A 14,170-nucleotide genomic window follows, 5' to 3' on the forward strand; every position below is an offset into this window, starting at 1 on the left:
ACTTAAAAGAATGAAAAGGGAAAATTTTATTAATGTCGTGTCCCAGAAATTGATCCACGCGTCGAGGCTGTTAGGTGACTTAACAGCTGACGCTTATTTAGCCCAACGGCTATGCCTGGCCATCCAGCGAGACAATAGCGCCAGTGTCATGGGCCCCATGCCCATGACTGTGTGTATTTTATTGTAAATAAGTAGATATTATTTTTGTGGTAGTTTATAAACATTTAACTAGCTTATGCTCGCGACTTCGCCCGCGTGGACTACACAAATGTCAAACCCCTATTTTACGCCCTTAGAGGTTGAAATTTCAAAATTCTTCATTGGCAGATATCTACGTCATATTATCTAGCATACGACATAGCTATCTGCATGCCAAATTTCAGCCCGATCCGTCTAATAGTTTGGCCTATGCGTTGATAGATAGATAGTAGAGAGGAAACAAACCCCAGGATGTTATATTTCCTGTTTTTATTGTTAATAAACATAACTTACCAAGCAATGAGAGCAGGCCACACGACATCCATATGATGAAGCTTATGCCCACTGAGCCTGTGCGCTCCAAGAGCCCAGAGGGCGACACGAATATTCCAGAACCTTAAACAAAATTAATACTATTCATATTTCTTCAATATTTTATACTGAAATTCCACAATCAATTTCAGACTTGTCTCACCTAATTTTAAAAAATCTAGTAAGAAGGTAGGTATATGTATAATTAGGTATTATGTAGGCATGCTCATAAAAAAACCTTAATTTACTTGCACCAGCAATGTGCAGTACTGCAATTACTTAATACATCATCATCATCATCATCATGATTCATGATCAACCCATCGCCGGCTCATACAGAGCACGGGTCTACTCTCAGAGTGAGAATGGTTTTGGCCATAGTCTACCACGCTGGCCTATTGCAGATTGGCACTTCTCATACCTTTGATAACATTATGCAGAACTCTCAGGCATGCAGGTTTTCGTTATTCAAACACACTTGTAATAGATCTCTTGGCTACAATCTCACCTGATGAAAAGTGATAGGTAAGTGATAACTTACATATCCTAAGAGTCAGCGTTTGGCTAGAAGCCTATGGATTTTTTGTATGAATTGAGTTCTAAAAATGAGGAAATACCTTTCCTCGTATCGTAAGGATATTTATTCCATGCAAATAATGAGTAGGTACCAATAGCTAAGTGTATTTATAAAAGGCGTCAATTGCAATTATCTTAGGTGTCGATTCCAACAGCAAACAGCCTTTATGTACATAGTTTAAGTATTGTATTTCATTAGGTACATAGGTACCTATATGAATGACTACAATGTTTTATTTTTATCATGTTATGAGTTCATTTTCCCATGTACCTAAGTGGGTAAGTAGGTATCTACTTTTTAACAGGAATTAGGGAGGTACATTTATTGTTTAGAAGTTTAATATTTTCGTTTTCAATATTTTGTATTTCATAAGGAATCAGCTTCTAAACTTACCTTACTTTAATTACCAAGTGGTAGGTATAGTCCGGAACAGGTTGAGATGGCAATCAGGGTATGAGGCGGGGGGACGCCCCGCACACACGCACGTCATCTGCACGGGTTTAGTGCGACGTGTGCGCCGCGGTTCCTTGCCCGATTGCCATTTCGACCTTTCGCGTACTATAGGTATCATCATCATGATCAACCCATCGCCGGTTCACTACAGTGCACAGAGCATTGGTGAAATAAACATAATACTTAACTTCTTAACATTACACATTCAATTAAATTCTTCAATTTATGGCTTTGTCCTGTGCCAATTGAGCACAACCTATATCGCGATTGCCGAATTGAAGTAACGAAGGAGGAATTTAATTTAATTTTGTTATTTAAGTCACTTGCCCGAATACACGGCCTAAATGCATGCCTAAATAATTACCATAATATAAGTAATGCCCATTAATACCTACCTATTCATTCACTTACTAATCAGTAAAAGATCTATGAACTTTTTTAAGTATTAAGAATTTTACTTCTGTTTTTGTTGTGTAATGCTTTACTTTTGTGTTTCTTTTTATGATAGTGTACATTCACTTACCAATCATAGTGCCGACGATTAGAGCCACCCCACTGAAGAGTCCCACCCGTCTCTTGAGGTGAACAGGGTCGTCCTGAGCTGCGTCCGACCCCTCCAGCTGTAAGAGACGCGTATTTAAGAACCGTTCTCCTGGTACCTAATACTTATAGCATATAATAAGTAAGTATATAATAATATTATAACTAAATGGAAACGTTATTAAATCTTTCAGTACTTACCTGTGTTTGTACCAAAATAACACAGCTTATAATGATAACGTGATTGGTGAACAAATAATAAGGCTGGACGTCTGATTTCTAGCAGCTTAGGTTAAAAGAGTACCTACCTACTTTGAGTTTGTTCAGACTTAAGTTTCACTTAAAACAGACAGATTTATTTCAGCGAAATAATTAATGCTGTCAAACAAACTAAACAAAAAAAACGTAAGATCTACATAGGTAGATGATAATAAGTATTATTAAGAACAACGTAGGAAACTTCCTACGCACGCAGACATCATTATCAGAATCTTGATTTTTTTTTCTTCTTTTCTTCTTTGTTAATAAATACTTAAAAGTCTAATGTAAGTACTTACTCTAGTGGTAAATTATTTTGCCGATTCAAAAGCACAAGTAAACGTTTACTTGAATAAAAATATATTCTATTCTATTCTAATGCTACGCTTTGAAAATTTAATCTGAATATTATATTAAAGGAAAAGGTGACTGACTGAGATCTATCAACGCACAGCTCTAAACTACTGGACGCATCGGGCTGAAATTTGGCATGCAGATGGCTATTATGAGGTAGGCATCCGGTAAGAAAGGATTTTTAAAAATTCAATCCCTAAGGGGGTAAAATAGGGGTTTGAAATTTGTGTAGTCCACGCGGACGAAGTCGCGAGCATAAGCTAGTACATTGATAAAGAGTTTATAAATAGGTAGTAGATATTATTATGAAACTTAGGTCTTTTGGATGGTCATGTCAACAAAGACATTTTGTTCGTAAGTCGTAACAAGTTTCCTTGGCCCAAATGTATGAAAATAATTATTATTTTTACCTACGTTTTTTGTCGTTGACACGTTGACATTCTAAAGAAAATTTCATTGCTCATTATACGTAATAAGTAGATATATAAGATTTTACTATTACCGACTGATCTATTAACGTAGGTGGCCTACTACATCATGTTTAATTTCACTGAAATTTTTTAAGTCGTCAAAGTTTAGAGATATTTATCTTTTTAAGATTCCTCTAGGCGTAAACGGTGCATTTTTTGATATACCTACTTAGGCATACTTTGGGTATAAGTACCTACCTACTTAATAAGCGTTACTATAATATCTGCAAGCATTTTTTGCTTGCAAATATAATTACACTTATGGCTCAGCGACAGTATTTAAATGCTTATATAGCAATTAAAGTAGGTTAATTCTTCCAGTTCACTCTTGATTTTATTAGTTGCTTGGTAGGAAGGTAGGTATATATTTTTTAGCTATAATATGTATTGAAAAGGTTCAATGAACTTTATTATTAGCAAAGCGAATATGGAACGGTAAGCTTCCATTAGCTCTTCTAGTACTGAATGTTTATGCGACCTAATACTTAGGCACTTAGCGAAATATTATCTAAGGCTGAAATCTATAGAGCGTACGATTTTACTCAGACTTGAGACTTCCTTTTGTAAATTTTGGCTGCAATCAAATAATTATTTGTTTATTTACTTGTACATATATCGCTACATGATTCGTCTCGTTGAGCAAAGTCAATACGCTCTAGCGATTGATGGTAGTATAAGCTAAAATAAATTACATCCAAATTATTCCATGTGAATTTTCTAGACTGCCGAATGCTTATTTTATTGGATAGGGACCATTTATAAACCACGCATCAAGATGATATTATTCTTTGCTTGGATATGAAATAAAACGTAACAGCCAAATCCATGATACTCTACCAAAATCAGAGATTTGTTATCTGAAAAAATGACCTCTGGAATTGATAATAATTAACAAAATGACCGTAAGGACGCAAAATAACATGTGATACGTCGGGTCGATGCGTCCTATTATGATTCATTAAGCAAGATTCACGTCGGAACAAACCGACCTCTGTATCTCTTTATGATACCTATCTACCTACCAAAATAGTACAAATGAAGAGTTATCCAACATCGTATATCTACTCGGAAAGGGATCATCCATAGGTTTAATGGATCATCACGGTATCGCCTTTCACCTCGCTGTCAACCAGGCGTCAAACTAAGTAAAAACGGATCAACAGCTCCGGTACGTCGACTAGGCTACGGCTAGAAATCAACACTGCGCTTATACAGCTCGCTGACTGCACACAGGCAAGCGTGGACGAAAGACGTATGGATAGACCTGTGGGATAGACATAAGCGTAGGGATGACGAGCCGTAGGTGCGGGTAGGTACTGCAAGTTGACGATGGGTTCCCAACCAGTCACACTGAATACCACGCACCGCACCGCGGTTCGTGAGTTTGTCACAAGGCGATGCGATTCCGATTAGTAGGTATGCGTTGCAGTAAAGAGTTTCATCCAAATAATACTGGACGGCTCGAGTTGATACGGTGACGATCCGTTTTCGAGTTGATATATGACGTGCTAGTTGCTATGAGCATAATGCATAAGCTAGCAGTAAAGATGAGGTTACGACCTGTACCTTGTCTCCTGGGTTGGCGTTGCCGTCGGAGAGTGTTCCCGCCGCGCCGTCTTCGGCGTCGCAGTTGGCGGCGCACCCGCGCCACACCAATCCTTCGCGTGCGCCCCCTGCAACAACAACAATCTATTTAGCTCTTATCATCATTGGCCCATGGACGAATAAAAAAAGGCGGACGGATTGATTCAATCGCGAGTCGAACTCGGTTTTTGTCAAGATTGCCAGGAATATTTGCGCTAGGTACTGCGACAGACAATAATCATTAAAACGACGATATAATTTACGTTAGATACCTACACGTGAAAACGATCAACATAAATTATTGAAATAACGACTAGCAAAATACCACGCTCTGTTTTTTCTGAAAATTTATTCGACATTTATTTCGAGGTATCCCTGTAAAACCTAAGTAGTATATTAAGAATCATCACCCCGAAATATAGGTATGCCTTGTGAAAATAATGTAACGATTACAATAGTTATAAATTGCTCGATAATGGTTTTGAAGAGCTCAAAAAGTACTCAATTGATAGCGTTACATGTGCCAACAACCGAAACACGAAACAATCCAAGACTCGCGATATAAAATGTTCCACTAGATGCGGCGTGGCGATACGTAGCAACAAAACTAATAACATGTTCCAACGAACATCAGTGTCCGCACTTCTATCAATCGTAATACGCTTTAGACGCAGTCCGTTTGTAAACTGAGTATGTTGCAGTTGTAGGCTCAGATCTGGGTACGTTTGGAACCCTCGTAGCATTAGTTTTAAGTTTACGTAATTAATTATCAACACTATTCCTAAAATTCCAACAACTGACTATCAAAAAGAGTACGAATAAATAATTTTGATTTGATTTTTGATTTATCTATGTTCGTAGAAAGAGACTGCGTCTACAGAAGATTAGGATTGACACTGAGTGCGGACCCCGATGTTCGTCGGAACTTGCTATTACATACAATGAAGCGCCGCATCTATGGAACATTTATATCGTTTCTAAATAATTTTAAATACACATCAAAAATTGCGAACCGGCAGGATCGGGCGCGATCCCAGGAGACGCGGGTTCGATTCCTGCCGGTTCGCAATTTTTGATGTGTATTTAAAATTATTTAGAAATTTCCTTCAAATGTATGTAAAACACTATAAAAATTATAAAATATTTATATCGTTGTCCGAGACAGAGGTGTTCCAGTCCAGCCGATTACCTATTTTAAAACTAGCATCAATTAGGTATGTGTCGCAGTTGAATGTGGCGCAAGAAAATATAATAGTGTTGACTGTGCTAAAAGCTACGAATAACCATATTATTCGTAGGCTTAAAGCTACGAATAACAATTCGTAGGTAAAAGCTAATTTTTCTAAACATTTACATAGAACAAATTAAATGAGAATACCTGTGCTACGTGGTACCTACGTGCTCCTACTTATCCAAATAAAAATATATTTGGGTAAGAAGGAGCACGTACCTAGTTTAATCATATGATTTTAATTCTTTCTAATAAGTCTAAAAATAGTAGGTTATAAAGTCCAATTCGCCTGATCATATTGTGACGTGTAAGCTTTCATAAAATACCGCTTACTAGGTAAGTACTAATGATTGTATTTTGTTTAGCTGCGTAATAAATTAATCAACCTATCATCAACATAATTTTATATGTTATAGCTGTGGTTATAGATGATAGGTAGATAACTAGGTATTTATGCAAATTAGTAGGAAAGTACTAGGTAGGTAGTCTCTACTCTCTATATTTAAAAATGATTCGCTAAATGTGTTGCTGATCGCAAATCTCGAGAACGGCTGAACCGATTTCGCAAATTCTCTTTTTATTATAATAAAATAGCATCTAGTAGGTAAATATATAAATGGAAATCTATCAACACACAGCTGGACGAATCTAGCTAAAATTTGGCATGCATTAGGCGTTGAATTTTCAAAAATCCTTTCTTAGCGGATGTCTACGTCATAAGCTATTAAAATAGGTGTTTGAAATTTGTGTACTCCACGCGGACGAAGTTGCGAGCATAAGCTAGTTAAAAATTAAAAACAAAGGCAGCAGAACAACAAACACAGCCCATATTACAAATTGATGACATTATACTTTTGTTACACTGGCCAATATCTCATTAGATGACGCAAGCTGTAGTCACTTGACACGCCGCCGGACGCGATGTAACCAAAACATAGCTTACTGTCTGAACATCACGTAGGTAGATAGATCCTTGTCATATAATAATAAACAGTACATGTATGTATAGCATAAACATACACGTAGCGTTTATTTTGGATCATTACCAATATGATCAACCCAATCGCCGGCTCACTACAGAGCGCGGGTCTCCTCTCAGACAGAGAGGGTTTTGTTTTGGCCAGTCTACCACGCTGGCCATGTGCGGATTGACCGCTTCACACACCTTTGAGAACATTATGGAGAACTCTTAGGCATGCAGGTTTCCTCACGATGTTTTCCTTCACCGATAAAGGAAGTGACATTTAATTAAAACGCCTATAACGTGCCCGGGATCGAACCTCCGACCTCCGATTAGAAGGCGGACGTCATAACCACTAGGCTACTGGCTATCACAGCTTTTTATAGTCTAAGTATGCTGTATGGTCATCTAAAATAGCATCTTCTTACGGAGCCGCGCCGGGACGAATGATCTAATCCATACTAATATTATAAATACTGTCTGCTAGCTTTTCACGGCCCACCAGTTTTATCGATTTTGGTGAAATTTGGTACAAAGTTAGCTTACATCCTGGGGAAGGACATAGGCTACGTTTTCTCCCGGAAAATCAAAGAGTTCCCACGGGATTCTTAAAGGCCCATCCGTTTAACCGATTTGTATGAGAGGGACAGAGTTATAGGTGGCTTGCGACCCGGAAATTGACATAGGCAATTTTTTATCCCGGAAAATGAAAGAATTCCCACAGGATTTTTGAAACACCTAAATCCACGCGGACGAAGTCGCGGGCACCATCTAGTGATAAAATAATTCGTGCTAAGTACCTATTGATAGTTTAACAGAGATTAGCGTCCGACCGAAACTTCGGCTTCAGCCACCTTCGGCAAAAAAAACCGGCCAAGTGCGAATCAGACTCGCGAGTCGCGCACTGAGGGTTCCGTAGTACAATCGTATTTTATCGATAAGTCAATTTAAACAATTAAGTATGCGTAAAAATAAATAAAAATATGTTCTATATAACCAACTTGGTAGGTATAGTAATCTTACTTTGAAAGTTGAAAACACTAATTATTTATTTGTTCGTGAACACATTTTGATTTTTTTTTGTGGTGTAACCACAAATTCACGGTTTTTGGATTTTTTCCTTTACTTGTGATATAAGACCTCCTACTTACCTACCTACCATGATTCGACGTCAACGGGAAGTACCATATAGGTTTTCTTGACAGACACGAAAGACAGAGGGATGAACAGACAGACAGACAGACAGACAGACGAACCGACATACATAAAAACAACATAATTCAAGGTATACTTAGTCAATTATAGTAATTGGTTACTAATCAGTTAATTATTTTAAGCTAGAATGCCATTAATTTGATTACTATTTTTGTGCTACGAAACTGCTACGAAATAATTTTTGTTCACTAAAAGTTGAATTGTCTGTAATTTCCTAATATAACTACTGGTCTAAGATTCCACAGAAAACTGTGTCCAAAAACTAGCAAAAGTCATTGCGGAAATTACTATCCAATGGAAAACTTGAAGAAACTGGCTTACCTACTACGCGTACGCAGACGAAATCGCGGGCATCATATAGTTAGCTGTAAGCATGCCATGTTGCACTTCAATGCGTTCATTGGTTTCAGCATGATATGCCCAAAGACGAACAAAATTTTTAAAAAGTAGTGTTATGTAATCATATTAATTTGAAAAAATATTTACGTCTGAGTGAGATGAGTCAGCGAAAAATTATAATTGTTTCAAAATACAAAACCAAGTCTCATAATATTACAGTAACGTTTACAAACATTTTTCATACAAATTATGTTTTAAAATAAGTAAATACAATATTGCAGTCAGATGCTTTTATTATCAATAATAATAAATTAATGTAAGTTATAGGTAGGTAAGTTATATAATTAATAGGTTATACATGTTTCTGACCATGTTTATTAACTTGTAGTTGATTAATGTGCATAAAGCGTGTGTCCTCAATTTAATTTGTTACATATGCAATGCGAATAAAAGAAAACACAGCAGTTTTATTATGCATCGCATTTGCATAAAATAATACTACATAAGTATTGTATTCATTTCTTTCGATACATATAAGCAGATTAGAACAGAAAATTAAATTACACAAATTTTTATGCGGAGCTTTTACGAGTAAGTAGGCTAGTTACAGATTGGTAAAAAACTTGTAAGTAAAATGGAAAAAACCTTTTAGTAGGACACAGAAATATATGTTAAAAAATATTCCATGAAAAAATACAAAATTAACCTTCATCAGGAAAGACCAGTACAGGTGCAATGGCGCCATTGTGCAACTTGTCTGCGTTTTCAGAATGCGTCTGCGCACGCACTGAAGCTCGAAACAGCGACGCAAGTTTTTCGCGCATCGCATCGCACATATAGACGCACTGTGAACTCTGCACGGCGCCGGCGCCAACACCAAGAACACAACCTCCGAACACTGAGCCAAATCACTTCTATTCAATATCAACCGTACGAATAAGTCACAAACCGTATCACAACCACAATTTTACCGCTGGCACTTTATTTTATCAACTATTTACTTACATCTAAGAATTGAGCACGTTTGAACACAAATTTTTATAAAAGAACACAAAATTTGGAAATTAAGAATAAATTAATTTCAATTTATATTTAAATATTAATTTGTTTAATATATAAACTTAAAAAGGCACTTTATTACTAATTTACTAGTTGCAGAATGATGTTATGTTACTGAATGTGAGCGATGAGCGGTGGCTCAGGGCGGACTGTCTATTCCCGGAGCGAGCCGGCACGTGGGCGGACTGCCGCCGCCCGCCTCCCGATCAATGGATGAGATTCGACACCTGACCCTAAAATCTACGTAAACTTATCAACTGCTAAACACATTCTGAGAAAACAATATGTGACGTTTCAATTCGATGCTATCTTTAGAGCCGCTGCAGTAAAAGAACATTTTGATTCAGCGTAAAACAAAGTAGATATCTACGCTACAAAGAATAGATCTATAAAATAATAACTGTAAACTTTATCGCAATAATTGTAAGTATATTTTCGACGTTATTTTGTTCGTCTTAAGATAGGTATTTTATAAAATAGTACAAGAAACAGTACATAGACGTAATCTTACTCTTTTTAGGGTTCCGTATCTAAAAAAGAAAAAACCGGCCAAGTGCGAATCAGACTCGCGCACTGAGGGTTCCGTAGTACAATCGTATTTTATCGACAGATCTCGTTTAAACCAATTTTCGGTGGAAGTTTGTACTTTTGTGTGAAAATCTTAATGCGGTTTACAGAATACATCTACGTACCAAGTTTCAACAGTATAGCTCTTATAGTTTCGGAAAAAAGTGGCTGTGACATACGGACGGACAGACAGACATGACGAATCTATAAGGGTTACGTTTTTTGCCATTCGGCGACGGAACCCTAAAAAGGAACACTTATAGGATCACTTTGAAGATATATCTACTATTAGCATGATGGTGATGCGACCTCGAGTTTTCTACCCATCCCAAAATCGCCCAACGCACCTAAAGAAGTTTTCATTTCAATAAATTAAGAAGCATTAACATATTATTGCAATTGTGTCCATATCGTCTAACTTTAAATAGAAGTAAGTAAACACGTTACAAACAAAAAACCGTACTACAGAAAAATTAAAACGGTAAGAATCACTTTTATTAACGAACCGCAAATCTAACTTTGTTTGTAGAAGTTTATTGTTAATAATATCAAAAACTATGATAGTTATAGCATTGATTTTGTTTTTCATGTAAAATATACATAAACTTCTATTGACCATAATTATCTCAAAGAGGATTTTTCGAATAGTAAGTAAACTTCGGAGATAGAGCGGGGAGGAATGGTATATTTTTTGGCATTTTGCATGATAAATCAAAAACTATTATGCATAAAAATAAATAAAAAAATCTGTTTTAGAATGTACAGGTAAATCCCTTTCATATGATACCCCACTTTGTATAGATTTTACTTTGAAAATTGAAAATACTAATTATTTGTTCATGAACATATTTTAAAACCTACCTGGCAAATTTTAAGAGTCTAGGTCAACGGGAAGTACCCTATAGGTTTTCTTGACAGACACAACAGACGGATAGACGGACAGATAGATAGCCAGATAGACAGACAGCGAAGTGATCCTATAAGGGTTCCTTTTTTCCCTTTTGAGGTACGGAAGCCTAAAAACAAAACAAAAAACCTACTGGTTCTACGAAAACATCTCGCACCCAGTTACATTGTACAGTTACATTGTATTTTTTTAAGTCCGGTAGAAACTGACTGTCAGTAAATCATGGCTTCGTTTTAAGGTCAAGAACACTGCGCTCCAATACTGTGTAAAAAATGGATTAACCTGTTCGGTCAACACTCTAACTCTTGGCAAACGGTATTGGCAGTTATTCCCAAGTAACATTATCATAACATTCTCAGATACGAGTAAAGTGTCGGCCTTCCCGATTAAATGGATACGTCACGAACGCACAGGGCGGCCGCGCGGACGGCGCTACGAAATTAGGCGTAGCGCCTTCAGCAACATTGTAGCGCAACGCCAAATTTTGTAACATCGTGAGTTTATTGCTGAAAGATATTCAGAGATCCGTAGGTATTAGGTAGATGTTTAGAGATACGCATGTTCGTAAACTACAACTCAAACAGAACTACTGAAAACCAGGGCTAGACTTTTGCTTTTTCCTCTTACTAGTAAATAGAAAAAGCTTTTTTAAACAAAACATTTTTGTTTAAAATAGGGTTAAAAACATGTTTATAACTGTTCTTTTTAAATTTAAATATGATTAAAACATACGAACTCTGGAGTGAATGTTATAGAATTCCATATTTCCTATTTGCTATAAAACGTACACGGGCTAATGATTGCTACCCTTATGAGTTATGACACACTATAATGGCATTCAACGGACTTGAACGCCATTCTAGTTTTCGCTGTAGTTCTACGAGTACCTCGTAGTATAGTATTATTTTGTCAAATCGTTTTTATGTGAAAATATCCTCCTTTATGTGCGTTTAAAACAAATAAATATCACTTGCTATAACGGTGAAGGAAAACATCGTAAGCAAACCTGCATGCCTGAGAATTCTCCATGTTCTTAAATGTGTGTGAAGTCTGCCAATCTGAATTGGGCCAGCGTGGCAGACTATGGCCTAAACCCTTCTCATTCTGGGAGGAGACCCGGCTCAGTATTGGGCCGGTAATGGGTTGATCATGATGATGCAAGAATGATTTTAGCACATAGTAATTTACTACACATAATTTAAAGTACATAATAATAATATAGTATAGGCACCTGTTATTGTACATGCATAAACATAGAATTAGTATACGAGGGCTTTGTCCGGTAAGAGATTAGCATTTAACAAGTGTCTTCCTCTCTCCAAACGGGATTTACAGGAAAATTTTCAGTGATGAAATGCTATTCACGTCCACGTGAATACGTCATAAGGCTGATATCTCTACACTTTTTATTCTACTTTTGTCAATAATAAGGGGCCGGATGTAGAAAATCAAAAATGTGATTATAAATTTATTTAGACTCTAGACAATTTATATCCTATCTACTCGCATGTAAATACTTCTCATTGACTTAATATAATATAATCTTCCGAATGGCTTAAGACTAGACTTATGAGACAGCAAAGAAAATTTTGTCGGTGTTCAAACCTACAAATACTCGAAACTTTCTAGAGTTGAAGAATACTACATAATATGAATACATTGAATTCGCATGTCCTGGGTAACAAACTTAATTTGTGTTTCCACCCCGACAACTTTCTGGCGCCCAACGATTGCCTCCCTACCCTTGAGATGTCCTCTGAACTTCCACATAATACGAGTATGTAAATGTACCAACCATACAAAATGACGCCTCACGCGCCATTTTAAAAGAAATAAGGATTATAATCGTACTTTTGATATGAATTTGAAAGTTAAAATGGCGCGTGAAGAGTTAAGTTTTACGCATTAGGCATTCGAATTGAGATTTTGAAGTTGGTTAAAAAAACTAAAACTACGACAAGAACCTACCTATCTATTATTCATATCATTAGATAGGTAAGACTGCCAGTTTCAGGGTTCCGTACTCAAAAATTGCTAATGGGACCCTAGTACTAAGCTTCAGCTGTCCGTCCGTTCGCTCTTACAGCTGGCTGGTTGTATCTCGGGAACCGTAAAAGCTAGTTGAAATGGACATGTAAATAACAGCAATAGAAAATACACAGACTATGTATTTCCGCCATAACAACAAATATGTAATAAAATTTAAAATAGCCTCCATGAAAATTAAATTAAATAAGAAGTCATCTTCTTGTACGAGTACGGTACCCTTCGTGTCCGATTCCGACTCACACTTGGCCGATTTTTTTCTATTTTTCATTGCACGAACATCTGTAAGACGTTTCAGATAATAGCACAATTCATTTTGAAACTGCAAGTACAACCACGACAATGAGTCATGGCATGACAAAAGATGCGATGTCTATGAGTAAGTACCTAGTATTGATTGTTTAACTCGGTCTTTAATACTCATTAGGTATAAGATGAATTGACTGCAAACGTAGCAACAGTATCACGATAATAGTTCCTATAATTAGAAGCGACCGTCTGTTATTCCGAGAATGTGACGTCACAGGACCATCGTGTAACCCTCCCGATGAATTCCAAAATACTACAAAAACGAGTGATTTACGTAGCTCACATGATTCTGATAATAAAATTTCAGATTAAAAAAATACACTGTGGGTTGTTTCTAATTTGCTTTACTATAGGTAGTTAGGTTCTTACGTCATTCCCTACAATGGATGGCTTATTTTCTCCTCGGGTAGACCGTATGTAGTGTACATAATAAAATTATTATCTACCTACTCGACGATATCATAACATGGGTAAATTTATCACTTATTGCGAATGCTCCGTTATTTCCTTAACAACGAGAAACACTTCAAATCAAGTCTCTATGGTTCAGACTAACGATAATAAGTGTATTAGGTTAGTTGTTCAGTTGTGTTGTTCTAACTTCTAACATAATACTTTATTATACGTATATACTTACTGATATCAATGAAAATGAAATTATTCACATATTTTCAGATGGACTATTAATGCACGGCACGGAAAATGTAGTTTGACTAAGTATTTCAATTATTCATTCAATCGCGGAACAATGCCCATATTACAACTCAATATAATGATACTTATTAGGTAG

At 36.5% G+C, this 14,170-nt stretch overlaps 1 protein-coding gene across 4 annotated transcripts in view; it reads right to left on the minus strand.

Moving 5' to 3' along the window:
• Positions 1-14,170, minus strand: part of LOC117997209 (b(0,+)-type amino acid transporter 1-like) — a 36,259-nt gene that overhangs the window by 12,131 nt on the left and 9,958 nt on the right. Inside the window, exons 1-4 of one of the 4 annotated variants that reach the window (XM_034985419.2) lie at positions 9,199-9,689; positions 4,723-4,835; positions 2,064-2,160; positions 493-594 (exon numbers count right to left, since the gene is read on the minus strand). In XM_034985419.2, the coding sequence (XP_034841310.1) occupies positions 493-594; positions 2,064-2,160; positions 4,723-4,835; positions 9,199-9,328 (442 nt within the window). In that variant the 5' untranslated portion in view covers positions 9,329-9,689. Of the gene's footprint in view, positions 1-492; positions 595-2,063; positions 2,161-4,722; positions 4,836-9,198; positions 9,690-14,170 lie in introns of those variants that run through there. The other 3 variants (XM_034985420.2, XM_034985422.2, XM_034985421.2) reach the window with 3 other exon arrangements.

This window comes from Maniola hyperantus, chromosome 4 (genome assembly GCF_902806685.2).
Source record: "Maniola hyperantus chromosome 4, iAphHyp1.2, whole genome shotgun sequence".
In the NCBI taxonomy this organism is placed as follows: Eukaryota; Metazoa; Arthropoda; class Insecta; order Lepidoptera; family Nymphalidae; genus Maniola; species Maniola hyperantus.